The following is a 27,463-nucleotide window of genomic DNA, read 5'->3' as shown; positions in this document are numbered from 1 at the left end:
CCGAGGGCTTGTTAAAACCTGTATTAAAACGTCCAGCATATATATAGAACTTATATGCACATGCTATTAGTGCTCTTCTCTTCAGAGACAATTAAAACTCTCTCGAATTATTCAAACTGGTCAGAAATCAAGAAGTAAACCAGATATTGATTACCTTGGGAGAGTTTTGTCTTGCTCAGATGAGTATGCGTGACCAGTTCATGTTGCATAATGACTAACAAAAGTATACATTAAAAGTATACATTAAGTACTTTCTACAGAATCAGGCTATGGGTACAACAGAGCACACATATTTGAGACAAATGACCCAGCGTCTAACTTTTCAACAGCTCTGCCTATTTTTGTGGGTAGTGACAGTGTTTCTGGATTTTGATTGGATAAACTGATGGTCAGAATGCAACATTTTGGAATTGAGATGAAATTTAACAGAACTGCTTTATCTGTCTAAATTGCATCATTTCCAAAGTTTGCTGATGAGGTTTGTCAGTGCTGAACGTGTGTGTTTATCTTTAAAAAGGTGTGTGTGCGCATATGTGAGACCTGAGTGTGTGTTATCCTGAGGAATTTGACCCTGTGTGGGCTGTATGTGTGTGTGTGTGCTCGTTTGATTAATTTGTCCTGAGCTTGGGTGTATGTGTAATTCATACTGGGTGATTTTTAATTCATGCCGTTTGCCTTTTGATCAGAGAGGAGCATTTGTAAGAGCCAACGCAAGAGACCATAAAGTGATACGTCTGTAAATGACGAGCCCCTGCCAGCGGAGAATCTAGAAAGTTTTAGCAGGGGTGGCAAAGGAGTGGCAGGGTGGGATGTTCACATGGTACATTTGCTGATCTCGTTAGGTCCTGCTACGTCATAACATCAAGATACACCCTGTCAGCAGTGCGTCATTGTACTTGTAACAGCGCTTCTGCCAACAATGGCCAGACTATTCACATCAACAAGAATGCTATATTTACATAAACCCAAACCAACACTGCAACACTCTTCAAAATAAAGCATGCGTCTCACCATAGACACAACTTCTGCCCAATGAAGACAACATAACCGAGTTAAAATCAGACAGAGGAGATGCTGAGGAAAACAACACAGCAAACTTAAACCTAAATTGTCATAGGCTAAAGCATACTGCCACAGCGGGCATAGAAAAATGTGTATGGACCATTTATATCTTACCTTTGATGATGTTATGTGCAGAAATAGACATTTGCTTTGATATTGACATTTTAGCCTTTGTAGTAAAAGAGCTGTAAGTACCACATTTGCAGACGAAACATACAGCAAGACATTTTGTAAAGTTTTGTCTTTGTGAAATGGGTATAAAACGACATACTCCACTCCAGTGGTCACCATCCCTCTTCCTGGAGATCTACTTTCCTGTAGAGTTTAGTTCCAACCTGCATCTAATATGTCCTTACCTAAGTCTAATGCATCTGATCCAGCCAATCAAGGATTTCTGAAGAAGGTAATGAGCTGGAGCAGGTGTGGCAGATTGTGGTTGGAACCAGATTCTGCAGAAAGATAGATCTTCAGGACCAAGGTAGGTGACCACTGATCTACTCTGTCCCCCAGGTACATCTTTTGACCAGAGCTGGAGCTACAAATTCAAATAACATGACACACTGGCTCACTGCTAAAGAACTGAAAGTTTGATAGCAACTGTTGCTAAGCAATCATTGGAGGGCTAATAAAATAAGTCTTGAGTTGAATTTGACTGTATTTCAGAACAAGTGAATGTTACCTGATGAATGAACGCAGCTCCAGTGAAGCTATTCTTATTCATTTAACTTGCTAGCTGAGCGTAGCTAAATAGCTAATGATACATGCAATTTAGTCCATCTGCTAGCTAGAACTCCCCCGTCACACAGTGCTACCAAGCTGCAAAGGTGAAGACAAGCATGAGATTCCATGTGAAGCGCTACCACATCTTTTCAAACTGCCGATGATGCAACATCACTGGACAGCTCAACATGCGAGGAGGTGAACGCTAACTGCTAATTCTATTATTCAGCTAACAGACGCCTGCGTTGACTAGCCTCACACTGAGTGATGGGGGAGGAGGATCATCCTACCTACTGAGAGAGAGAGACAATTATGATCTCTTGGACCCCCAGACACGGATGGCTGTGGCATCTTTAAATCAGACTCACAATCTCCTGACCATAGGACTAATACTTTGATAGGAGGCCTAAAGAAAACACTTAAATAACTTTTAAAGACACAGTGAAATATTCAGTTCAGTGTTTCTATCTCTCTATGTTAGTGTGTGTTTGTGTAATGTGTATGTGGGAGTGTATCAGGCACTCTCTCTCTCTCTCTCTCTCTCTCTCTCTCTCTCTCTCTCTCTCTCTCTCTGTCTCTGCCTCCTTTTTTGTCTCTCACTCACCTCCTCATTTTCATCACAGGAGCAGAACAGCTTTCGAAAAGAACAAAACTGACGTTTTCCGAATTAAAACTCACAACGTCGGGCCAATAAAGAAACTCAGGTACACACACACACACACACACACACACACACACACACACACACACACATATAAACATACACGAAAATGTACTCACACACACATGAACAAACACACACACAAACATATATACACACATAGATATACACACACAAAAACATGTGCACATGCATAAACATACACACACACAAACACACACACATAAGCACACATCCACACACCCAAACATAAACATATAATCACACACACCAACATATACACACACATAAACATACACACACTTGCCTACACACATAGACAACATATATACATAAACACACACTAACACACACACACACACACACACATAAATATATACACACACACATGCGAACACAGACAAACATACAAACACACATGGACACACACAAAAACATATACACGCACATACACACACATCAACACACACATCAACACACACACATATACGCAAATATATACACTTACACTCAACACTAACACACACACTCACAAACATATGCACTTGCACTCTCACACACACACACATACACACACTTATGTAAACTACTTGCAGTCTAATGACGAACTCATCTTGCCTGACACGCTTCCTGCAATGCCTCTCCTGCCTTTTAGGATTGAACACGACAACACAGGAATGAGTGCCAGTTGGTTCCTGGATCGTGTCATCGTGACAGACATGTCCAGGCCTCACCTCAGATACTTCTTCGCCTGTAACAGCTGGCTTAGCAGGGAGGAGGGCGACGGGCTCACGGTCAGATACCTGCTGGGCAGCCTCAACCCCATGGACATCCCTAAACGTACGGCAACTCCAGCTACAGTTCATTTTAGCAATTATGTGCCTTGAAAATTTTCCTGCAACACAACTCACAATTTCCCTTCACAACAAAATAAGACAAAACATCAAACCTCTATTATACATTAAGAAGACGTACGCAAAGATTCCTAAGGTCATAGTTAGGTAATTTAGGTCACCAGAGGTCTTACAAGGGACAACAAGGAGGAGATGTTCAATAGGAGCTCACTTGCCCTTGGCTAGGCTCTCCTCAGGCAGCTAATTAGCTAGCAAAGCACACTTTGTACGCTAAGCAAACACAGTTTTTTGAGAAGTCAAAGCTTAGCTTACATGCAGAGAAGCCGGGGAACACTGGCCAGTTTCCTTGGGCCCTGAGAACATAGGGGTGATCCCCCATGTAGAGAACTCGCAAACTAGCGAGACTTAGCTTTGGCCTCTGTATTCTTGCGTTTCACATGATGTCACACTGTATAGTAGCCATTTTGAGGACCGAATCAGGGAGCGACTGCGCTAGCTCTGTGCTTTGTGAATGATTCGCCTACAAGACGTGACAGAAGCCGAGAGACGAGAGACACACAGACCTTTAATTCAGTGTTTTCACTCCAGGCACTAGCAAACTTACAGAATCACGTCTGTCGAAACACGACGTCGTTTTCCAATCCACGACATTCAGTCTGATATTTAACGTTTATGTTTCTCCACTCAAACGTCATTTAAATCTCCAGAAACAGAGAGTAAAGTTATACCGGCCGTCTGCAGCTCTGTTAGGGGGACGACTGTTCATCTCTCGGCTTTAGCTAAAGTTATCTAAAGGCCAGCACTGTTCACATCTGTGTTAATTAGCTGATGTCGTTACCCTCCTATGATCACAGAGTTTATCTCCTCTTTATGCAGCACCATGGGATCCTTTACCCACCCTGACGTGAAGAGCCGGTGGGCTTCTGTGCTTTTAAATGCTCTGAGAGACTCTCCAGAATAGGGAGAGGGGCTGAGTATGAGATACATATAAATGTCAGCTACTAATTTGGTAGCTTTTCCGCCAGTTTAAGTGGGACCAGGAGTTCAGAGGGAAACTGTATAAGGATCACAGCCTCTTTTATCGACTCTGTCGAGAAACGTTTTTCTCTTCCAAAGTAAGGAGAGTAATTTTAGCCTCTAGTTATGTTTGGAGCAGCAAAGCCAGAAATTCGCTCTCCAATATGGTGGCCACATCAGAAAAATCACGTGACTGAAACCCTGGGAGAGACGATTGTGATTCTGACATAATCTCACTCGGAATGTTTAGCGCTCACATCAGAATTGAGAAACTCACACCATTTCGTACGAGTTGTTTTGTGTGAATGTCCATGTGCTGAAGATGCTGTGAGGAGGAGCAGTGCAGGCTGGAGCGGTTGCATAAGGAGGCTGCTGGAGTCTTCAGAGGCTTTTACCGCGCTGCAGAGTAAAGTTACAGTCTGCGGATCAGCGTATCAGACACAACCTAGCCTTCAGCACCCAAACACACTACCCTACTAACCTTACACCTTCATAAATACAGACAGATGGAGAGAGAGAGAGTTTGTAGTCATGCATGTCTTTTTCTTTTAGAAATGGAAGAAAAGTAAGAAAACAAAGGCAGATATAAGTCAGCTAATGCTTGCTTGTCTCACATGTAGGCAGAAGTGAAAGAGAGAGAGAGAGAGAGAGAGAGCGAGGAGAAGAAAGACAACACCTTGACATGATAATTGAAGATGGAAAAGGGCTCAGAGAAGATTAAGGGGCATCTTACATTTCTCTGTGTGCATGCATGACTGACTCGTGTGTGTGTGTGTGTGTGCACTGACTGGCCACTTCATTTAGTCCACCTTGTTTCTACACTCTTTGTCCATTTTATCAGCTCCACTGACCATATAGGAGCACTTTGCAGTTCTACAGTTACAGACTGTAGTCCATCTGTTTCCCTGCATACTTTGTTACCCCGTTCTTCAGTGGTCAGGACCCCCACAGGACCCCCACAGAACCGGTACTATTTAGGTGGTGGGTCATTCTCAGCTGTGACACTGACGTGGTGGCGGTGTGTTAGTGTGTGCTGTGCTGGTACGAGTGGATCAGACACAGCAGTGCTGCTGGAGTTTTTAAACACTGTGTCCACTCACTGTCCACTCTATTAGACACTCCTACCTTGTCAGTCCACCTTGTAAATGTAAAGTCAGAGACCATAGCTCATCTGCTGCTGCACAGTTTGTGTTGGTCATCCTCTAGTCCTTCATCAGTGGTCACAGGACGCTGCCCACAGGACACTGTTGGCTGGACGTTTTTGGTTCTCAGACCAGCTGCGACACTGAGCAGCACTGCTGTGTCTGATGCACTCAGACAAGCGCAACACACACTAACACAGCCCCACCTCATCAGTGTTACTGCAGTGCTGAGAATGATCCACCACACAAATAGTACCTGCTCTGGGGGGGTCCTGAATATTGAACAGGGTAACAGAGCATTCAAAGAAACAGATGGGCTACAGTCTATAACTGTAGAACTGCTATATTTGTATAGTATATAGTATAGTGTAGTTCTGATATGTGTTTGTGTGTTTATGTCTTGTAGAAAATAAGTACATAGCCAGTGTTTTCACAATGGATGCCAAAGGCAGTGGAACGGATGCAGATGTTTACTTGACCATCTTCGGAGAGCACGGAGATACCGGTATGTATTTGTCTGTGCTGGGCTGGATTTCATAATCATCTATGAAGCAATATGAAGTGTGTTCTTCTCCGTATGATGTCTCTATGCGTGTGCAGGGGAGAGGAAGCTTGTGAGTGAGGGGAAAGATAATTTTGAGAGGGGGAATGAGGACAAGTTCACCATCGAGGCCCCAAACCTGGGACGACTTAGAAAAATCACCATCGGACACAACAATAAGGGCTCCTCCGCTGGGTGGGGCTGCGATAAGGTACGCACGCAGATTAGATCACATATACACATTGAGTGCGTTTACATTCACTCAATAATCCGATCATAATCTGATTTCTGTAGTTATCTGATTATTCAAATGGTCAGCACACTCCAAATTCTTAGATCAGAGTAAGGTCTAGAAATCCGATTAAGAAATCTGATAAAAAGAGGCTGGATTTTAGCTCAGTAATCAGATTTCTCAGTGCATGTGAACTCTTACTCTGATTTCTTTCGGATTTCTCAGTCTGCACATGTGAGAAACAGAGGGTGATACTGGAAATAAGCGAGCAGCGTCACCATGAGATGCAGCAAAACACTTTTGGAGTGATGCTGAAACCAAACACGAAATAAGGGATTTAAATATTCTTCATCTTCTAGATGATGTGTGTTCATTTATTCAGGTAAAGTGGCGCAATGTTTTAAAAAAAACACGCTTTACGTTACGTTTACATCACGTCTTCTTCTGTGAGTTTATTGGCTGTTTGTAAAGCAGAAATCTGATTACTGTCTGACTTATGTAGACCCGAAGTTTCCTCATGATCTGATTACTCAAGTGATCGGATTACTGACAAAATCTGATTTTCTGCGGTTATCGGATTATTAAGTGCATGTAAACGCGCTCACTGACTTACTAAGTCAAAATCTCATGAAAACAAGTTATTATTTTGACTTAATGAGTCACAATTTGAATCTGAGAGGATTTAAAAGCCATTTTCCTTCTACCTGGCAGAAGACGGGCTTTCATGCAAAAAGCACGAGTCAAACAGGGATTTGTAGTGCGCTGATCATTTGTCATATGTACCAAAACACACACACACACATTCTGCACATACATATGCGTGCATATCAGCCCACATACACACTCTCATCCACTTAATTAATGATTCATTTGTTCAGTGCGCGTGTCTGTAATTCATAGGCCTACTGGGTGATTTTTAATTCATGCAGTTTTGATTAGATTAATGAGACCTTTTCTCGAGAGCCAGCTCAAGAGAGCATAACATGATAACGTAGCAGGGACACGAGCTCACACACACACAACCATGCTGTACGTTACCAGCAGAATGCACTCTGCTCCAGATTGCTTTGAATTAGCTTAATTAAAAGGGCTGAAGCAGCTGATTAAAATTGGGCTACTCAGATCATGGAAACATACAGTTTCTCTGGCAGTAATGTATTCTGATTGCCGTCCATTCACAGCTTTGAACAGCTGTTCACACATAAATCATCATATTTTTCAGTAAAACACAAAAATGTTTACTTCATTGAACAACATCTGTTTCAGTAGTGACAGTTCTTAATGTTCCACACTGATTTTCAGACTTTGGGACACATTTACTTCAAAACAATAGGATCTAAATGCTCACCATGTGTCCATGAGGCACAGGGATGCAGTCTCACTTCCTGCTCTACAATGCAGGGGTGTGGCTAAAATAAGGCTCCGCCTATAGACTTAAAAGTTTTTTAGTTAAAAATTAAACTCATGATAAATCTAAATCTTTCAGCTTCATTTAAAGGAAATCAAAAAGATCTTTTTAAAACAATATTTAAAAAATGCAAAAAATGTAATATTTTCACAAGTAAATGTAAATTTAGGGATTAGGGTTTGGGACAGACATCACCAACAGAAAGTACCTTATAAATGATGATTTTGAGTTTAAATAGATTATAACAATATATTTGTAAATATTTAAGGTTTGAATACTTCATTGTTTATGTTATTGCAATTTGAGCTAATTCAGTACAATGCTCCATATACTAAACTTGTGTCGTGGCAAAATGTCCTGCTTGAGAATTGAATACATAATTCTATTACTCTAATTACTTTATGTTTTTAAACAAATAAAGCAATGACTCAAGCAAAAACAGAAAACTACCACACAAAAAATCAGAATGAGTCAATAAGTTTTCCATAAAAGAGTTACTTTGATTCAGATTGTCAAATAACTCCTCACCTGACATAAAATTAGTCAGCCACGAAAGGTTCTGCTCTCGCTTTAAATATATCTTTTGCTGCTGTGATAATGCTAATTCCCACTAACATCTTTATGGGACTTACAGTATTATGTTAGCACCAAGCTACAGCAGCACACAGATATTTGATGCGTGTAAAACATTTAGGCAACATGTTCTGAACTTCTATATGTTGCAGTTTTATAGGAATCCAGTAAAGCCTAACACCTTACATTTTGAACGTCCCAGTCAAATTATATATTTTGTTGATTTTCTAAGTGATTGAAATGGTTCATTGTAGACGGTCAGATGTCTTTACAGTGGTGGTGATGGGAACCAGGCGTCACCATGACTACAACTCAAATATAGCCATTTTATTTACTATCCAAAACCATCAGTGAACCCAAAACAGATTTAAAAACTATATTTTAGGCCAAAACCTCCTCAAAACTATCATAAAGCAATGTCTTAGACATCAGACAGTGTATTCATAAACATGTCGTAATTTTTTTTGTGATAGATAATATTTGAGGGTATATTTATTATTATGGCATTCTTTTAAACAACTGTTATTTTTTTGTTTGTATGCTTATATTTTGTTTTATGTGCATGTTTTTGAGACCTTTCTTGTTTTTTATTATTTTTATTATTATTGCTCTTTATTTGAATTATTTAAATGTTTTTATCTGTGAATTTTATTACATTGCGAAGCACATCGTGGTTTTTGTCTGGACATTGCGCTATATAGATATCAATACAGATAATGCATAACTTTCTACTTTCTTATTATTTTCAGTATTTTGGCTTCAAATGCGACTCAGAAAACCATGCTTTAGGACTGAAACATCCGTTTTATAATAAGTGCTTGCACACACACTGACACTTGGTTGGTCTTCGTGTTATGTTTGTGATCATGACTCATCATGTTTGTGTTTCAGGTGGTAATAGATGACATGGGGAATAAGGAGGTGTATGAGTTTCCTGTTAATGCCTGGTTTGACATCTCAGAAGGTGATGGCAAAATACAGAGGGATGTAGTAGTTGGAGCCACACAACCGATGGGTAAGATGCAAGTGTACGTAAATGTACGAGACATAAAGAGAGAAATCAACATTAGATTCCTAAATCATTCAAATGAATTTGTCTAACATTGAGCCCTGAGGAACCCCATGATGTTCTAATGTATTTCCACTTATATGTATGTGTTGTTGTGTGTGTTCTTCTTATGCGCAGCGATCGTGTACAACGTCCAGGTGATGACGGGCGATATTCGGGGTGCAGGCACTAACTCAAAGATCCACCTGGTGATGCACGGCTACAAAGGCATCAAAAACAGCGGGAAGATATTTCTGGAAGGTGGGACGTTTGAGCGCGCTCAGATCGACATCTTTAACGTGGAGATCCTCTCTCTGCTGAGCCCCCTGAGCAGAGTCACCATCGGGCACGACAACGCTGGCATCAGCTGTGGCTGGTACTGTGAGAAGGTGTGTGTGTGTGTGTGTGTGTGTGTGTGTGTGTGTGGTTTGTATACTACCAGGAAAAGTTTGGGATCACTTGTCATATTAATTATTTTCATTTCATTACCAATACAGTGTAAAGTTTAATGTTATAGACACCAAAAGGAGGTTTTTGCTGTTTTTTAAATTCAGTATGTTTGGAACAAAAATAAGCAAATAAATGATAAATTACATACTGTAATACATATAATTACATATACATAATACATATATTTATCTATATCACTTTTGTCACACCATTTTTATGAAATTATTGAGGTTTGATCGGAATATTTTAAATATAAGACTATCTGAATGTTAAGTTTATTAGAACTTTAATCTCGTTATTAATTTTATTATTGAATATTGCAAGTTTCATTGAGAGTTATATATTATATTGAAAGTTATACAGGTCTGGCATTTTAGAAACATTTTATATATCAGTCTGCAACCAAATAGAGTTTATATTACTGAAAACCATAATTCCAAATTTTTACTCAGTGATTGACTTCTGTATATCTGTGTGTAGATACATAAAAAATGCAATGAAAGTCATCATACCTCTCTCTCTCTCTCTCTCTCTCTCTCTCTCTCAGGTGACAGTGTACTGTCCGTTTACGGGGATTGAGCAGGTGTTCCCGTGTGGCCGCTGGTTGGATGAAGATGAAGGAGATGGTTTAGTGGAGAGGGAGCTGTATGAGATGGTCTCACTGCGCCAGCGCAAACAGAAGAGTGAGACATTTGTGCCTCTGACCTTTTATGCGCTTTTGTCTTACTCGTCTGTATACGCAAATTTAGCTTTTTGTTTCCATTGGTCTGTTTGTACACCCCTCTGAGGTCACCGTGATACAAGTATACCAGCCACCTCAGATACTGTAGCAATCCCTGAACGATAACCTAGAAACCTCCCGGAATACCACGGTAACTACCACCGTAGCAACCACCCGGAATACCATTGCAAGCATCAATACCCCAGCAACAACGTGGAACACCATAAAACTACCTAGCAACCACCAGAGCTTCCATATCAACTACCTAACAACACCTTTACAACCACCTCCAATACTTTAGCAAACACAAAGCAATACACTTGCAACCACCTGCAACACCCTAGTAACCACCAAATAGTACCACTAATAGTAACGTCTAGCATCACCTTAGCAACTACCTGAAACACTATAGCAACTGTCAAGTAACACCATAGCAACCCTGGATATCTTTGTAACCTCCAGTACCACAGCAACCACATAGCCACACCCTAACAACCACCTGCAACAACATTATTGCTTAGCAAAACCCACATATTTATAGCCACTTAGCAACATCCTAGCAACCACCTAAGATACCATAGCAGCATCCTAGCAACGCCTTAGCAACCACCGGGGATAACATAACAGCCATCTAGTAACACCATAGCTACCTTGGATACCTTTGTAACCACTTAGCAACACCTTAGAAAACACCTAAAATGCCCTAGCAACAACCTAGCAACCATCTAACAACCGCTTGGGTAGCAACACCAGAGAAAATTTAGGCTGCACAGTCACTCTGTGCACTTTTCTAGTTTTGATTTATTGCTTTTTTTGAGTCAAAAAAACATGAAAATCTAATTTTTAACACGTCCATAATAAACACACTTTTTTCTGTGTAATCTGTAGAGTTACCGTGGTCTCTGTGGATCTGGACGTCTGATATCAAAGGGGCGGGTACGGACGCCCAGGTGTTCCTGCAGGTGTACGGAGAGAAAGGCAAGAGTGACGAGTTGAAGCTGGAGAGCAAATCAGACAGCTTCGAGCAGGCCCAGTGCGACAAGTTCATGGTACCACAGTTTACCTGCATGTGTGTGTGTTCCAATTATAAACCACATCAGTTGTGCAGGTTAATGTTTGTTTGTTTGGTTCTTTTTTACTGTACTTTGTTCCTGTTGGGCTGCTGTAGATTGAAATGTCTGATATTGGGAAGATAAGGAAGTTGAGGATCTGGCATGAGAAAAGAAATCCCTTCTCTGGCTGGCATCTGGGCAGGGTGAGAACTTTTATCAGTCCATCCATGCATCTGCTCACTTATTTATCCACCTGTCCATCATCCATTTATGGCATTTTAGCAGACGCTCTTATTCAGAGCTACTTATAATTTGCTCATTTTACACAGGTATGCAAAGGTGGTGTTAGGCGTCTTGCCCAGGGACTCTCTTATGGTATAGTGTAGGGTGCTTACCCAGGCAGTGATCGAACCCCAGTCTATAGTGTAGAAGGCAGAAGTGTTACCAACCACATTCAGTAGTCAGTACTCTTTGTCTGCAGGCCCCCTTGTGGCCAGTCTGTCGGCAGAATAGAAGTTGACTCAGATTAATTTTATTATAAATATTATATTGAAATCAGATTTATTTTTCAGATTATCTAGGACGCTGTTGTCTCTCTGTGAGTGAAATTCTGCAATTCTGTATTGAGCAATGATAGGCGAAAGGAATTTATTCATATCAAATAATCATGTACAACTACTGCAATAAAAATGTAATTTAAATACAATGAAATACTTTAATGAATGTTGCCTTTAATATTCTATTAATTTCATGGAAAAAGAAAAAGCATAGAGCTCCAAAAATGTCAGAAATGGCATTTTATGGTAACTGTGAAACAGACTTAATGTGGCTGTGTAGACCTTAATGTGTGTGTGTGTGTGTGTGTGTGTGTGTGTGTGTGTGTGTGCGCTTGTGCATGTCCAGGTCACATTAATGAAGACCTTGAACAGGGAGAAGTATAACTTTGCTTGCAATCGCTGGCTGGACATCAACGAGGATGACAATGAAATCATCAGAGAACTGCCAGCTACTGGCGTCCATGTGCCAGAGCCACTGCCACGTAAGAGAACTACAAAAGACAGCCATAAAACTACATATCCCAGAAACTACTACCAAAACAGCCACAAACTTGGCACATAATGGGACTAAAATGTACTGTAGTTTTTAGAGCCTCCCAAATACACCAAAGACCTTCATACTGCCTAAAACAATGTTTATTATAATTTTTTAATAACACTTTTACTTGCATATATATTTTTATGTATCTTCTTGTATTATATCACTTGTTGTGTTCTTCAGTGCTGAAGTATCGAGTGACGGTCTGCACGGGGAATGTCAGTGGCAGTGGGACAGACGCCAGCGTGTATTTAAACATAATCGGGGACCTGGGGGACACAGGAGAGAGGCTCCTGTTCATGAGCAAGAACAATGTCAACAAGTTCGAAAAAGGCAACGTGAGTTATAGCCACCAACCTCATAACCTGCATTCTAAATGACGGTCATTGCTGGTCATTGGTCATTTTTTCTCTCTCTCTTTTGCTGTCTCCTTCTTTCTCTCTCTCTTTCTCATTTTCTCTCTCTCTCTCTCTTGCGCTCTCTTTCTTTCTGTCTCTCTGTCTAAATGCAAATGTCTCTCTATCAGGCAGATGAGTTCCTGATAGAAGCCGTAAGTCTGGGTACGATCAGGAGGGTTCGGATTGGTCATGACGGGCGGGGCGGAGGCTGTGGTTGGTTCCTGGATAAGGTGATGGTCAGAGAGGAAGGTCAGCCTGAGGCATCCTCTGTGGAGTTCCCATGTTACAGGCAAGTCAAGCACATACATCATAGGACACGTCATACATAGTGATTTTCCTCTGGGGTCTTCCAGTGTTAGTATTATAGCCAGTTCCATCCACTGTAGCACTGTAGGTCCTCCCATCGTGAAGTAGCTGTCAAATTATATATGCTATACTATAGTATACTATAGTATACTATATATACTATATATACATATATATATGAGGTATGTGCAGTGTTGGTAGTTTATCATTACTTCGGTTGTGTGAATCTTTTGATGATATGTTACACTGCAATGCAAAAAATAACATCTTAGGAAGTGAAAACATCTTAATTGTAGTCAATATCTCTGCATTTTTTACTGATTGGCAGATCATTTTACTTAGTTTGAAAAAATAATGCAGACAGTTTTGCTTATTTAAAGAAATCATGCTTGAAACAATTAAATTGATCTGCCAATAGAATAAGACACTTTCATACAATAAAATGACTCAAAACAAGTAAAAAATGTCTAGAAATAAGTTAAACAATCATATAATATTCTTACAACAATCTCATAATGAGAAATGTTAGGTTCATTAACTAGATTTAAGATTTTTTCACTTGCTAAAATATCATTTTTTGCAGTGTGTATGGCTAATAGTTTAGTGCAAAACAGTAGTTAACGCACTGATTAATTTGCATTTTCTTTTCCCAACCTTTTTGAAAATTTGCCTAAAATTGTTGAAATGTTGGAATAGAAAGCTAGCTTGTGTCAGTGTGTGTGTATGTGTGAGAGTGGTGTTTAAGTCTTTATGTAGATGAGGGAACCGTGTCTGGTTACTAATGGAGAACAGTGTGATGGAAACATGAGCTAAAGCAGAGCATAGTGCTCAGTTACACACACACACACACACACACACACACACACACACACTCAGACACACACACACACACACACACACTCAGACTGCATTTATAAATCCTTGCTTTCATTTTTACACACTAACATACAAAATTACTGACTGTATTGAAGGTGATGCCTTAATAATGCGATAAATCATTAAAGCCACTCATTTTTAATGCTGGATATCTGGTTAGCTGCAGATTAAAGGGCTTACCTTTTTAGGTGACAGCACTGGTGTTGCACAAAAATCTAACGGCAGAGGAACGTTTTATTATTTGAAAACAGCCGAGGGACATTGTTGGGTTTTTGTGATGAATGAATAACGGAGGCTGCCACTTCAGATGAGCTAACATGCCACGGATGCTGATGAGGACTCTTTGTCTCCTACACAAGGTCTTTTCTCCTCAGTGGACGATGTGCTACCATGTTAGTTTGTTAGAAAAATATATTTCCACTGTTTCTGGACCTAGGTAACTTCAGCTAGAGTTGAAAGTGATAACGCTGTTCTATCTCTGCTTTCACAGCCACATTCTTAACAACGTGTCCTTGCCACTCATGTTCAGGCACTCATGTTTCAGAGTAGCAAAGTATTGTATAACATGCTTACAAATATGAGCAAAACTGTCATGTTTCACCGAATTATTGGTCTGTATTAATTTCTGCCTTGCCGTGATGAATAACGGATATTTGAATAGTGACTTCGGAATTCAAATACTGGCAAGCTTAGCCAATTACTTGACTACCAGTGAGCATCCCTGGCGTTATCACATTTTCCTCATAGTGTAAGCTGAAGCCCAGCTGCAGTGGACGGTACGTTGCTGTAAATTAGTGACTGCAGTCCTCTCATTCAAACACAGCTTTTAAATGACAAGTTTCATTGATGGTACACCAGCTACTGCCATGGTGAATTTGTTTATCACCGAAGTACATCAAGTCTAAACTCATTTCAGAAACACAACTGAGGCAGCAATATCAGTAATTCAGCAACTATGCCACACAGTGCTCATGGGAGAACTATAGATAAATCAATGAGCAGCAAACTAACAAAAGCAACAGCAAAATGGAGAACTCCAGTTCCCCTCGAGAGCCTCTACTATAACAAGTGTCCACGATCTGTATGAACCAGAGCAAGAGGCTACAATCACAGATGAGTTGACCGTATATATGATATATATGATAAACACTCATTGACCAGATATATGATATTTACCATATACACTCATTGACTGTATATGTGATGTATAAGATATACACTCATTGACTGTATATGTGATATATAAGATATACACACATTGATCATATATATGATACATACGATATACACTCATTGACCGTATAAATGATATATATGATATACACTCAAGGACTGTATATGTGATGTATAAGATATACACTCATTGAGTGTATATGTGATATATAAGATATACACACATTGATCATATATATGATACATACGATATACACTCATTGACCGTATAAATGATATATATGATATACACTCATGGACCATATATATGATATATACAATATACACTCATTGATCATGTATGTGATATATATGCTATACACATTAATTGATTGTGTATGTGAAATATATGATATACTTATTGACCGTATATATGATATATATTTAAACACTCATTGACTATATATATGATATATATGATATAAACTCATTGACTGTAAATGTGATATATATGCTATACACTCATTGGTTGGAACATGCAGACGCTATTGCTCTCGCTGGACGTCAATAATGAAAATCGGAGACTGTGTTCACTCTGTGAAAATCACATGATTTCCATGTTCAGGTTCCTCATTCACACGATGAAAATAATGTTATTGGTTTATTGAATGTAATAAATACATTCTGATTAATCTCATTTTGTCTACTCATATAGGTTTAACAAAATGACTGCTTTTTAAATCTTTCAAATTACACAAACGCGATTAATCACGATTAACTAGACGGCATAACGTGATTTATCACGTTTATCTACACAAAACAAACGATTAACTCGTGATTACCTCTCGATTAGTCATGATTAACTACACTAAACATTGTGATTAATTGTGATTGACTACATGTGATCATGCAGTCACTCATAACTACACAAAACAGTGCGATTAATTGCGACTATTCATGATTAACTAATGCAAAATGTGATTAATTGTGGTAGATTACACACCATAATGCGATTACTGATGATTAACTATGCAAAACAAACGTGATTAATTAATCACGATTAATTGTTTGAAAGTTTTGACAGCACTAGAAATCACAAATTAATTAGATATGTAGGTATTCATACACACACATAGTACAATAAAGCTCTCTCTCTCTCTCTCTCTCTCTCTCACTCTCTCACTCTCTCACTCTCTCTCTCTCATTCTCTCTGTAGGTGGTTGGATCGGAATGAAGATGATGGTCAGATTGTGAGAGAATTGGTGGCCACTGCAGATGGCCAGCGCTTGTTTAGTGAGTCACGCACACACACACACACACGCACACACACACACACACACACACACACACACACATTAGAACACACTTTCATAAAGCTATAGAGAGTTAAACATCAAGACGTGACTCTTTGTTTGAAAACATGAATGAAACTCAGGGAGCTTCTTTCCTGTGAGGGTCATTAATAATGTAATTGTGTTGTAGATGTTAGTTATCACATCGCGATAAAGACGGGCAGCATTAACGGGGCGAGCTCAGATTCGAAGGTGTTTGTGAAGCTGTATGGGGAGAAAGGAGACACCGATAAGAGGCTGCTGGTCGTCTCTGATAACGACCTGGGCAACTATTTTGAAACTGCACAGACCGACATCTTCACCATGGAAACGTTTGACATCGGCAAGGTGTGCTTTCCCAAACTTCACTTCACTTCACACTTTCTCTCACTCTCTTTTTAACCCTTATTATGTACCCTCACTCAGGTCTAGACACTTCACAGATTAAAACTTAGACTTTGTTCCCAGGGCCTACCGTTTATGAGCAGTTCAGCTACAAAATGGTACAAATGTAAATGTTTATTGTAACTGAGGGAGTATTTTTAGTTGGAGTATTTTTAAAAGTTGCTAGAAAATTCTGATAGTAATGTAAGGATGTAAGTATAAAGAACTTAATACTCAGCTCCGTTTTTGAACTAGACAAGCTTTCCATCCTACTTGCTTAAAAATATGTTCATAAAAATAAATAAAATTAGTGAAAAGATGCCGTGACAAACACTGCTAAAATTCATTTTGATCACAAAATTATTGATATTGTCCTCTTGGAATTATAATTTTTTATCTGACATTTTTGTCAAAATTGATTTATACACATATTCTGTGACAACTTCTTAACATTATGCGAGGTGTTTTTAAAGTTGTTCACATTTTTGGACTCTTTATCTAGAAACCAAAAAGGTTCTAACAAAGTCAAACTCTTAACAAAACTTCTATAAAGTTCTATCTGTGAGCCAATAAGCTCTTCGAATACACAGAAGGACCAATCAGGTTCTGCTTCTTTGTCATGTCGCTGCTCTACTCAGTGACTGCAGGAAAAGTTTATAAAACTTTATGAAACATGTTGCTGAAACTGCCTTCTATTAGTGCTTTAAAAAGTATATAAATATTAAGGCTTAAAACTAATTAAATACTAAACATCTGAATTGTTGGATTCTTAATTACAATATAAACATCAATTTTATTCATTCATCCATCTTTTCTTTTTTCATCTTTCTCCCAAAATCCGACATTTGGCTCATTAGAGTCACATTCTGGATACAAAACAAAACCTCATACTGCCTTTAGACTGTCCTGCTACACTGACCTGCTGGGACAGTTAATTACAGTAGCTGGTTTCCATCTAACTAAAGGAAACTTAAACTAATGGGTCCTACCTAAAACTGAAAATATTTAGCCCTGAACCCAATCTGCAGTGCTCTTTTTAATAAGAAAAAGATGACTTGTTTTAAGACAAGAAATAAATGTCATACAACATAATATATAATACAAATAATAGTCATAAAAATGTCATAGAAAGCATTAAATTGTACTTTCTGAGACATGTAGACACTGTCTTACACTAGTTTTATTTTTTAAATAAATTACGAGTATAAACTTTGTGTTCCTTTAAAATCATCACTGCTTTTCATGTTTTGCAAAGCAGAACCTTATAACTCCAAGCAGAAATAGAGTTCTTAGGATTACAAGGTTCTATCTGCATTTAACCTGTTCCAAAAAACTGATTTACTCTGCTATCTGGAGTGCAAAATCTTTGAAGCTTACTATCTCAAAACTGCTCAGAACGCAGATAAAACCTTACATTTCCAAGGGGACAATATAGCACCTTTCATACCTTGCATTCAAAGTACTTTACAAGTGAGAAAATACAACCCCAATTCCAAAAAAGTTGGGACACTGTGTAAAATGTAAATAACAACACATTCAAAAAAGTTGGGACAGGGGCAACAAAAGGCTTGAGAAGAAAGTGGTACTAATAAAAACAGCTGGAGGAGCAATTACAGCTCACATGACTGGGTATTAAAAGAGCATTTTAGAGAGGCAGAGTCTCTCAGAAGCAAAGATGGGCAGAGGTTCACCAATCTGCGAAAAACTGTGTCTAAAAAATGTTCTTCAACATAAAATCGCAAAGACTTTGGATATCCCACAATCCACAGTACATAATATCATCAAAAGATTCAGAGAATCTGGAGAAATCTCTGTATGCAAGGGACAAGGCCGACGGTCAATATTAGATGCTTGTGATCTTCAGGCCCTCAGGCAGCACTGCATTAAAAACAGGCCTGATTCTGTACTGGAAATCACTGCATGGGCTCAGGAACACTTCCAGAAATCACTGACTGTGAAGACAGTTCGCCATGCAACCCACAAATGCAAGTTAAAACTGTATCATGCAAAGAAGAAACCACATGTCAGGACGATCCAGAAACGCCGCCAACTTCTCTGGGCCAAAGCTCATTTAAGATGGACTGAGGCGAAGTGGAAAAGTGTCCTGTGGTCCAATGAATCAAAATTTGAAATTCTTTTTTTGGAAATACCGGACACTGCATCCTCCACGCTAAAGACCTCCCGGCTTGTTATTAGCACACACTTTAAAAGCCAGCATCCATGATTATATGGGGGAGCATTAGTGCACATGGCATGGGTGTCTTGCACATCTGTGAATAACATATGGTTCAATGACACAGCATCCCAACTTTTTTGGAATTGGGGTTGTACAAAGATAATTCAAATTAGAATGTACAAAGATGTAGAAGAATAGAAATTAAAAGCATAAGATATGATTATAAGCAATACATTTAAAAGAGAAGAAATAAACATCAAATTAAAGGTGACCATTACAGTGATCAATCCAGCTGGAAATAAAGGCGTGGATGAGTTTCTCCAGGTCTGCTTTAGTCTGAACATCTCTGATGTTGTTGATGTTCTTATAGTGGTAAAAACCTGATTTATTAACTGCTTTGAACCGACTGCTAAAACTGAAATCAAAGTCTATCAGTACACCAGGGCTACATACTAGTTCTTTAGATTTTAGGGTTCTAGAATCCAGATAGGCAGCTAGTATGTGCCTCTCATTGCTATTTCCAAATAAATTAATCTTGGTTTTAACTAATTCAACTAGAGAAAGTTTTGTCCATCCAGTTAGTGATGCTCAAGGTACTGACAAAGTGAGTCAAAAGGACCATGGTTGTTTGGGAAGAGGGCCAAGTAGATCTGAGTTTTGTCTGCATAGCTGTGGTAAGATATCCCACAGTCTTGTAGGACTCGGCCAAGAGGAATGAGTATAAATTAAAAAAGAGCGGCCCAAGAATCGAACCCTGGGGGACACCACAGGTCACTGGCATGCTCTAAGTAACATTATTTTTATATTTCAACCAAGTAGTTCCTTCCTTGCATATATGAACTGAACCATGTAGGACAGTTCAAGAAAGTCCAACCCAGTTTTCACAGTAGATGAAAACACACAGGAACCCATACAGGAACACTTAAGTAGCAATTCATTTCCATTAAATAAATGTGATTTGTGAACTAATAAATGTGATTGTGTCGCAGTTTTGGCATTGTTTCAAAGCAGCTTTACAGAAATCTGCGTCCAGCTCCCTAATTGCAAAAAGAAACTTTGAGAGGAACCAAGACTTGAAAGGGGAACCCATCCTACTCAGATAAACATCAGATAGCAGAACAATAACACAACAAAGGCAATATGTATAGAGAAGGAAGAACTGACTAATGGAAACACAATAATGAGTCATGAGAAAAAGAAACAATGTGGGCTTTTATTATGACAGCAATGACATGTTGTGTTTCATTCCATTTATTATATTTGTTTACATGTGTGAAATCTGTTATGCGCTTTTATAGCTGGTTGTACAAAATTCCTGCAAAGATTTTATCCAATAGACATTGTTTTAAAAAAAGGAAACATTTATTAATTTTTTATCATAAGAAAATGTGCTTTCATACTACTGTTTTTGAGTGTCTGTATTTGTGTGTAAAGTGAGTTTTTTCTTGATTTAATTCTTATCTGGTCCTGTTGGTTCTCCTCTCCCTGTGGGTGGGTCTTGCAGGTAAACCGCCTGCTGATTGGCCACACTAACGAGGGCCTGCATGCTGGCTGGTTCCTGGACAGCGTGCAGATCTGGGTTCCAGTGCATGGGGTGCAGTACATGTTCCCCAGCCACCGCTGGCTCTGCAAAGACGAAGCTGACGGCAAAGTGGAGATCGAGATTTACCCCAGCGAGACACTCGAGATAGAGAAATGTAAGACAGCCCACACCCAACGCAAACACCTGGGTGGACACATGTCCACACGCTTACATACTGAAACATAAGAGCGCTCGCATACGCAGACCAACACATGTCTACAGACTTGTTCCCACATGCAGAACTTTACCCCAGTGAGACACTCGAGACTGAGTGTGGTAAGAGAGTGTAACGGAACCATGTGGACTCGCCCATTCGCACGTTTTCACAAAGACACTGATCCTGAGGATCAGGGAAAGTGGAGATGTACGGGAACGTTTCGTCTATTTTGGGCGCTGGGCCACCGCCCTACTGGTTACCATGAGCAAAAAAGAAGCAACAACATATTGCAATAATCTATATTCTACTAAATAGAACTCTCCATTACTTTCAATGTACTGCCACTAGCCAATCAGCAGCATAGAGAAATAGTGTTACAAGCACCTTGACCAATCAGGTGGCTGTTGCTAGGCAAAATAATAAATTCCAGAAATGCCTTTAAGATGAAATTTCAGCTGTTCAGTAAATGTGTTGAGTGTAGGTTAAGTCCCATAATTTAATTGGGAGAGAAATGAAAGAATTTCATTGCTATTCCCAAATAACATAATCTTTGTTTTAACTTTATTCAACTCGAGAAAGTTTTGTCCATCCAGTTAGTGATGTGCTTAAGGTACATACAAAGTGGGTCAAGGGGACTTTAGTTGTTTGGGGAGAGGGCCAAGTAGATCTGAGTATCATCTGCATAGCTGTGATAAGATATCCCTTAGTCTTATAGAACTTGGCCAAGAGGAAGCATGTTTAAATTAAAAAAAGAGCGGCCCTAAGAATCGAACCCTGGGGGACGCCACAGGTCGCTGGCACGTTCTGAGAAACATTATTTTCTATTTCACCCAAGTGGTTCCTTCCTTGTAGGTATGAACTGAATCATTTTAGGATAGTTCCTGAGAGTCCAACCCAGTTCTCACAGTAGATGAAAACACACAGGAACCCATACAGGAACACATACTTGTTTATTTTGTAACTTTTTATCATAAGAAGTGTGCTTTTATACTATTACTATGGAGTGTATGTATTTGTGTGTAAAGTGATTTTTTTTTCAGAAATGCTTTTAAAATGAATTTTCAGCTGTTCAGTAAATGTGTTAAGAGTAGGTTAGGTCCCATAATTTAATCAGGAGAGAAATTAAGAGGGGGTGGCATCTTACCCTGGGGGGGCTTCCTCCCTCATGATACCCCAAAGCTTGTTTTTTCCCTGTGAAAATCAAGACTGAGCAATAACTTTCCATCAAATGCAAATTGTAATAAAATTTCTCCTGCAGTACGGACTGAAAGTTGGACTTTCCACATAATTTCTCCACTTGTTTCAATGAGCTAAAAATACTTACTGTGAAATTCTAACATTGTTATACTCTAAGGGTTAATACTCATGTGAGTCAGACTGTCCTGTTACCTAAGTGTCCCAAGCTGACACTGTGATCAGAGCTTATCAGTAACGGAAGCTATTTTGTAGAAATGCATCAGCAGAAACGTCATCTGTTGGAAGCAGATGGCAGGTTTAAATATTCAGAGAGAGCTCCACGTCCGGATGCCGTGGCTGGACTGAAAGGGGTAGGTGTAGATGTGCTGTGCCTCAATCAGACTGTGATCTAATCACTGTGATCAGATCACGGAGAAGGCTTGTTCATTTGATATGGAGTGAAGGCCACAATTTCACATGAAACTTCCCCCCTGCACTTCGGACAGTTAAATGAATTGGTCTGCGCCGGCGTCCCGCTCCTAAAGTGCGACATTGCTACACAGTTTGGCTTCCACAAAACTGCATTCGTGTAATATATCGCTGCTGTCGGAAGAAAACCTCACATCTCCATTTTTGTTGTTTTTCAGTTTTTGACATAATTTGAAAATGACTGTTACCCTTTACATTGTGTTTAAATTTAATGATGAATGGGCCAAAATAAATGACCCAAAATGACTTGGGAAAAAAATCTGGTTCCATTGACTTACAATAAAAGTGAAGTAGGTTTTTTCTCCTGTAAAGACATCATTTTGGAGATACGAGGTTTTCTTCAGACAACAGCGATATGTTAAAATTATGTGCACATAATCAAATGAATGTAAAACATCACTTTTTTCCTGTAGTGAACTGTGATTGTTCGAGTTAGAGCTTCTATTCGAGTCAAAAAATGTTAAAAATAACCTCCACTATTAAAATGCTAATTTCTGCTAGTGTCTAGTAATATTTCTCTGAACATTTTTTGACCATTCTAACTTAAACATAAACTTTTAAAGCTTGTAAAAGACATTCCTACAGAGCCCTGCTGGTGACATCCTGTATAAATAAAAATAATGCACGGCCACAACTTGCTAAGGCATGGGAACGAGATCCTAATGTGTGGCCACAACTAGTAAGGCAAGGGAATGAGATAATTAAGTTGTGGCCATGACTTACTAAGGCATGGGAACGAGATTTTAATGTGTGGCTGTGACTTAGTAAGGTGTGGGAACAAGATCCTAGTGTGTGGCCATGACTTAGTAAGGCAAGGGAATGAGATAATTAAGTTGTGACCACAACTTACTAAGGCATGGGAAAGAGATCTTAATGTGTGGCTATGACTTAGTAAAGTGTGGGATCAAGACCCTACTGCGTGTCCAGTCTTAGTAAGACATGATCTTAGTCCCACACATTACTAAGTCGTGGCCATGACTTAATTATCTCATTCCTATGCCTTACTAAGTTGTGGCCATGCATTAGGATCTCATTCCTATTCCTTACTAAGTTGTGGCCACGTGTTATTTTTATTTATACAGGATGTCACCAGCAGGCATATGACATTCCATATTTTTTATTTGAAGTTTATCGCAGACATTAACATATATAGCATAGAGCTGCTGCCCCTGTTTTCCGTTCCTAACAACTTACTAAAATGTATCCAGAAATTCCAGAAGTTCTAGAGTGGTGGTTCATGATTGGTTGGTTCCTCTGTCACTTCCTTGGCAGTTAATCTAACATGTACAGCCTTCAGTTTAGCTTCTGAAGTCCTAAACGATGGGAGAGCTCGCTTGGCTGTATTTAACTAGATACAGAAATATATTTATGGGCTCCTAGAAATTTCGTCAATCATTTAGCCTTCTCTGAAGACCTAGAAGGCCCTGAGCATTCTCTACTGACTTCTTCACTGAAGGCTCCAGCCAATAGGAAACATTAGAATATGCTAATGTGAGTGCTGAATTTCGTAACTGACTTTGTGCTGTGATTGCAGTGATTAACTACGAGGTGACGGCCGTGACGGGTGATGTGTTTGCGGGAGGAACCAACGCTAATGTCTTCCTGCAGATCTATGGCGAAGAGGGCAAGACTGAGGTCATTCAGCTGAAGAGCCGCTCCAACAACTTCGAGAGGGGAACCACCGAGATCTTTCGGGTATGTGTGTATATATGTGTGAAGCATTTTATAGAAATTTCTAGATCTATATCTAGTAGACTGATTGCAGTCTTACATGTACCCTCATTTACTTTTATACTGTATGCATTCTTTAAATCTGTGCACTTCATTAAAATCTCAGTGTAAAAGGAACAGATCCAGTTAGAATCCAATAGAATCTGATTGGCTGAGCCATGTTCAAAGCCCTTGTAGAGTATGATATATATGCACACCTATGAATGGATTTGAAGACCTCTGGTTTAAATCAAGGGTCTTATTTTCTTAGGAACTAGATCTGTGCTGACTGGCTGAGGCTAATGTAGCTATCAAGTAATTCAAGGTAAAATTACAGTGTCTAAAGTAAAGAATATGCTTCATAAAGGTCTTGAAGGTCAAACATAAATTGTCCAAATTGAAGACAGAGCTGCCATATAATAAATGCAGTAGGGGAAGGTGAATGTACACCGCTGCCAACATAACACTGCAAAACCCATCTGATAAACACAGTTTACTTATAACGTGAAAGCCTATACATCAAAAATTGATACATATTAATATATGACAAAAAATTAAAACATTCAAATTCATGAAATGACTTTAGTATATAATGATGGACTATTGAACATCAGAAGAAGACTTGTGATTTGATTATTATAATAAATAACTAGTAATTAACATTTTATTGTATTGTATATTATCACTGTTTCATGAAAGCAAAAAGCCACTTGAGGCCACTCAAGGTTGCAGTGCTTTTACCACAGTTAAGAGTGTTTACTCTGTTTTGCCTAACAACACCCTTTACCTGTAGTTAAATTACTGTACTGCTTATTGCTTTAATATAATATGAAACAAATTTGATATGAAGTCAGAAGTCTAGTATCTAGAATTAAGGAATGCTGTGTTTCTGTAACAAAAGTCCAGAACCAGAGCTGGACATCTCTGGTTTAGACACTGATAATACACTTCAGAATCATGTTTCGTAAGACACTCAGAGGCCACTCCCATTCCTCTCTCCCTTCTGTTTGGCTATGCCAGATTGAGGCTTTGGATGTGGGGCGGGTCTATAAGATCCGGATTGGCCATGATGGATCAGGCATGGGCGCCGGCTGGTTCCTGGAGACCATATACGTGAAACGACTCGTCATGGCAATGGTGAAACCAGAGAAAAAAGAGGAGGATAAGAAGGACAAGAAAAAGAAAAAGAAGAAGAAGGTCAGTAGGGTCATGAGTGGTTAAGGCCTTTGGCTCTGGCTGCTCAGATCACTTTACAGGGCATTTCAGACAACAGGAAATGAGTCATTACAAAACAGATATGTTTTATTTCTGTACTGTAAGTCAGTTTAAGGCCAACCATCCATTCAACTATCCACACATCCCTCTATCCATCCGACCATTTATTCATCTATACATCAATCCATCCATCCGTCCATTCATCCATCCATCCATCCATCTAATCATACATCCATCCGTTCAATCATTCATCTAATCATATATCCATTCATTCAATCATCCATCCATCTATCCAAAATCGATCTATTGATTCATCCATCCATCCATCCATCCATCCATCCATCCATCTAATCATACTTCCATCCATTCAATCATCCATCCATCTATCCAAAATCCATCTATTCATCCATCCATTCATCCATCCATCCATCCATCCATCTAATCATACTTCTATCCATTACATCATCCATCCACCTATCCAAAAACCCGTCTATTCATCCATCCATCCATCCATCCATTAATCCATCTAATCATACATCTATCCGTTCAATCATCCATCTAACCATATATCCATTCATTCAATCATCCATCCATCCATCCATCCATCTATCCATCTAATCATACTTACATCCATTAAATCCATCCATACTTATCATCCATCTATCTAAAATCCATCTTTTCATCCATCCATCCATCCATCCATCCAATCATCCATCCATCTATCCAAAATCCATCCATCCACCCATCCATCCATCCATCCATCCATCCAATCATCCATCCATCTATCCAAAATCCATCCATCCACCCATTCATCCATCCATCAATCCATCCATCCATTCATCCATCCATCCTATCTAATCACCCATCTATCTATCCATCTATCTCATCCATCAATCCCTCCCTCCCACCATCCATCCATCTATCTATTCATCAATCTTTTTTCCTTCCTTTCTTCCTTCTTTCCTTCTGTCCTTCTGTCCAGGAGGAAGAGGATGAGCCGGGGGAGCTGAAGGAGGTGGTCAGAACATATCACTGTCCATGTAACCGCTGGCTTGCCCGGGATGAGGAGGATGGAGAGATTGTAGTGGAGCTGAAGGCTGAAGATTATGAAGACCTGGAGGGTAGGAAGAGAGAGAAAGAGTGAGAGAGAGAAACAGACAAATTTTTAGATTTCTGACACGTTATAACCTTTAGAAGTCACAGTCATTGCAGCTCAGTGAAGGGCAGATTCTGAACTTTCAGTTCGTACCAGATCAGTGTTTGAAAGTAGAAGAGGAAATGTTTTATCATGATTTGAAGTTGCTCAAAAGTTACTGTTTTGTGTACAATCTTGTCATGTTTTGTGATCTCCTGACATCAAAACAAACAGAAAAAGAAGGAAGTGCAGACTCAAACATGTTGATATAAAATGAATGTAAATGTAACTCATCACATAAGTTACTGTGCAACCACACTTGATTAGCAAAATGAGAATAATAGAGTAGATTAAATGGCAAAGATGACTTTGGCCTTAATTAATGAGGGTTAATGAGTACAGCAGCATGTATGTTTTGTCAGAGTTTACTCAGGTATCTATACTGTTTATCTGTGTGTGTGTGTGTGTGTGTGTGTGTGTGTGTGTGTGTGTGTGTGGTCCTGCTGTTTCAGAGAACACATATGAAGTTCATGTGTTTACGGGCACTATGTGGGGTGCCGGTACAGACGCAGGCGTCTACATCAACATCTACGGGGAGATGGGGGACACAGGAGAGAGAAAACTCCGCAAGTCCAACCACCTCAACAAGTTTGAACGTGGACAGGTGATACAGACACACACACTGATGTGCTGATACGGAGAGGCTGTTTACACCTTTCATCAACATGCGTTTTTGATGACTGGATCATGGTCAGATTTTATTCGACCGCATGAAAAGCCAGGTGAAAACACCCCCAGGG

General features: G+C 39.4%; 1 protein-coding gene across 1 annotated transcript in view; it reads left to right on the top strand.

Annotated features, from left to right (window-relative positions):
• The window catches only part of loxhd1a (lipoxygenase homology domains 1a), a 59,155-nt gene that overhangs the window by 6,986 nt on the left and 24,706 nt on the right, over window positions 1–27,463 (top strand). The window contains exons 3-21 of the mRNA XM_036587662.1: window positions 2,406–2,486; window positions 3,099–3,283; window positions 5,863–5,961; window positions 6,057–6,208; window positions 9,102–9,225; window positions 9,397–9,647; window positions 10,256–10,391; window positions 11,318–11,478; window positions 11,598–11,684; window positions 12,385–12,520; window positions 12,760–12,914; window positions 13,103–13,263; window positions 16,525–16,601; window positions 16,791–16,987; window positions 20,704–20,896; window positions 24,138–24,298; window positions 25,334–25,510; window positions 26,511–26,649; window positions 27,176–27,327. Of these exons, the coding sequence (XP_036443555.1) occupies window positions 2,406–2,486; window positions 3,099–3,283; window positions 5,863–5,961; window positions 6,057–6,208; window positions 9,102–9,225; window positions 9,397–9,647; window positions 10,256–10,391; window positions 11,318–11,478; window positions 11,598–11,684; window positions 12,385–12,520; window positions 12,760–12,914; window positions 13,103–13,263; window positions 16,525–16,601; window positions 16,791–16,987; window positions 20,704–20,896; window positions 24,138–24,298; window positions 25,334–25,510; window positions 26,511–26,649; window positions 27,176–27,327 (2,824 nt within the window). The remainder of the gene's footprint in view (window positions 1–2,405; window positions 2,487–3,098; window positions 3,284–5,862; window positions 5,962–6,056; window positions 6,209–9,101; window positions 9,226–9,396; window positions 9,648–10,255; window positions 10,392–11,317; window positions 11,479–11,597; window positions 11,685–12,384; window positions 12,521–12,759; window positions 12,915–13,102; window positions 13,264–16,524; window positions 16,602–16,790; window positions 16,988–20,703; window positions 20,897–24,137; window positions 24,299–25,333; window positions 25,511–26,510; window positions 26,650–27,175; window positions 27,328–27,463) is intronic.

This window comes from Colossoma macropomum, unplaced genomic scaffold (genome assembly GCF_904425465.1).
Source record: "Colossoma macropomum unplaced genomic scaffold, Colossoma_macropomum, whole genome shotgun sequence".
Lineage (NCBI taxonomy): Eukaryota > Metazoa > Chordata > Actinopteri > Characiformes > Serrasalmidae > Colossoma > Colossoma macropomum.
This window is presented reverse-complemented; position numbering and strand designations above follow the sequence as displayed.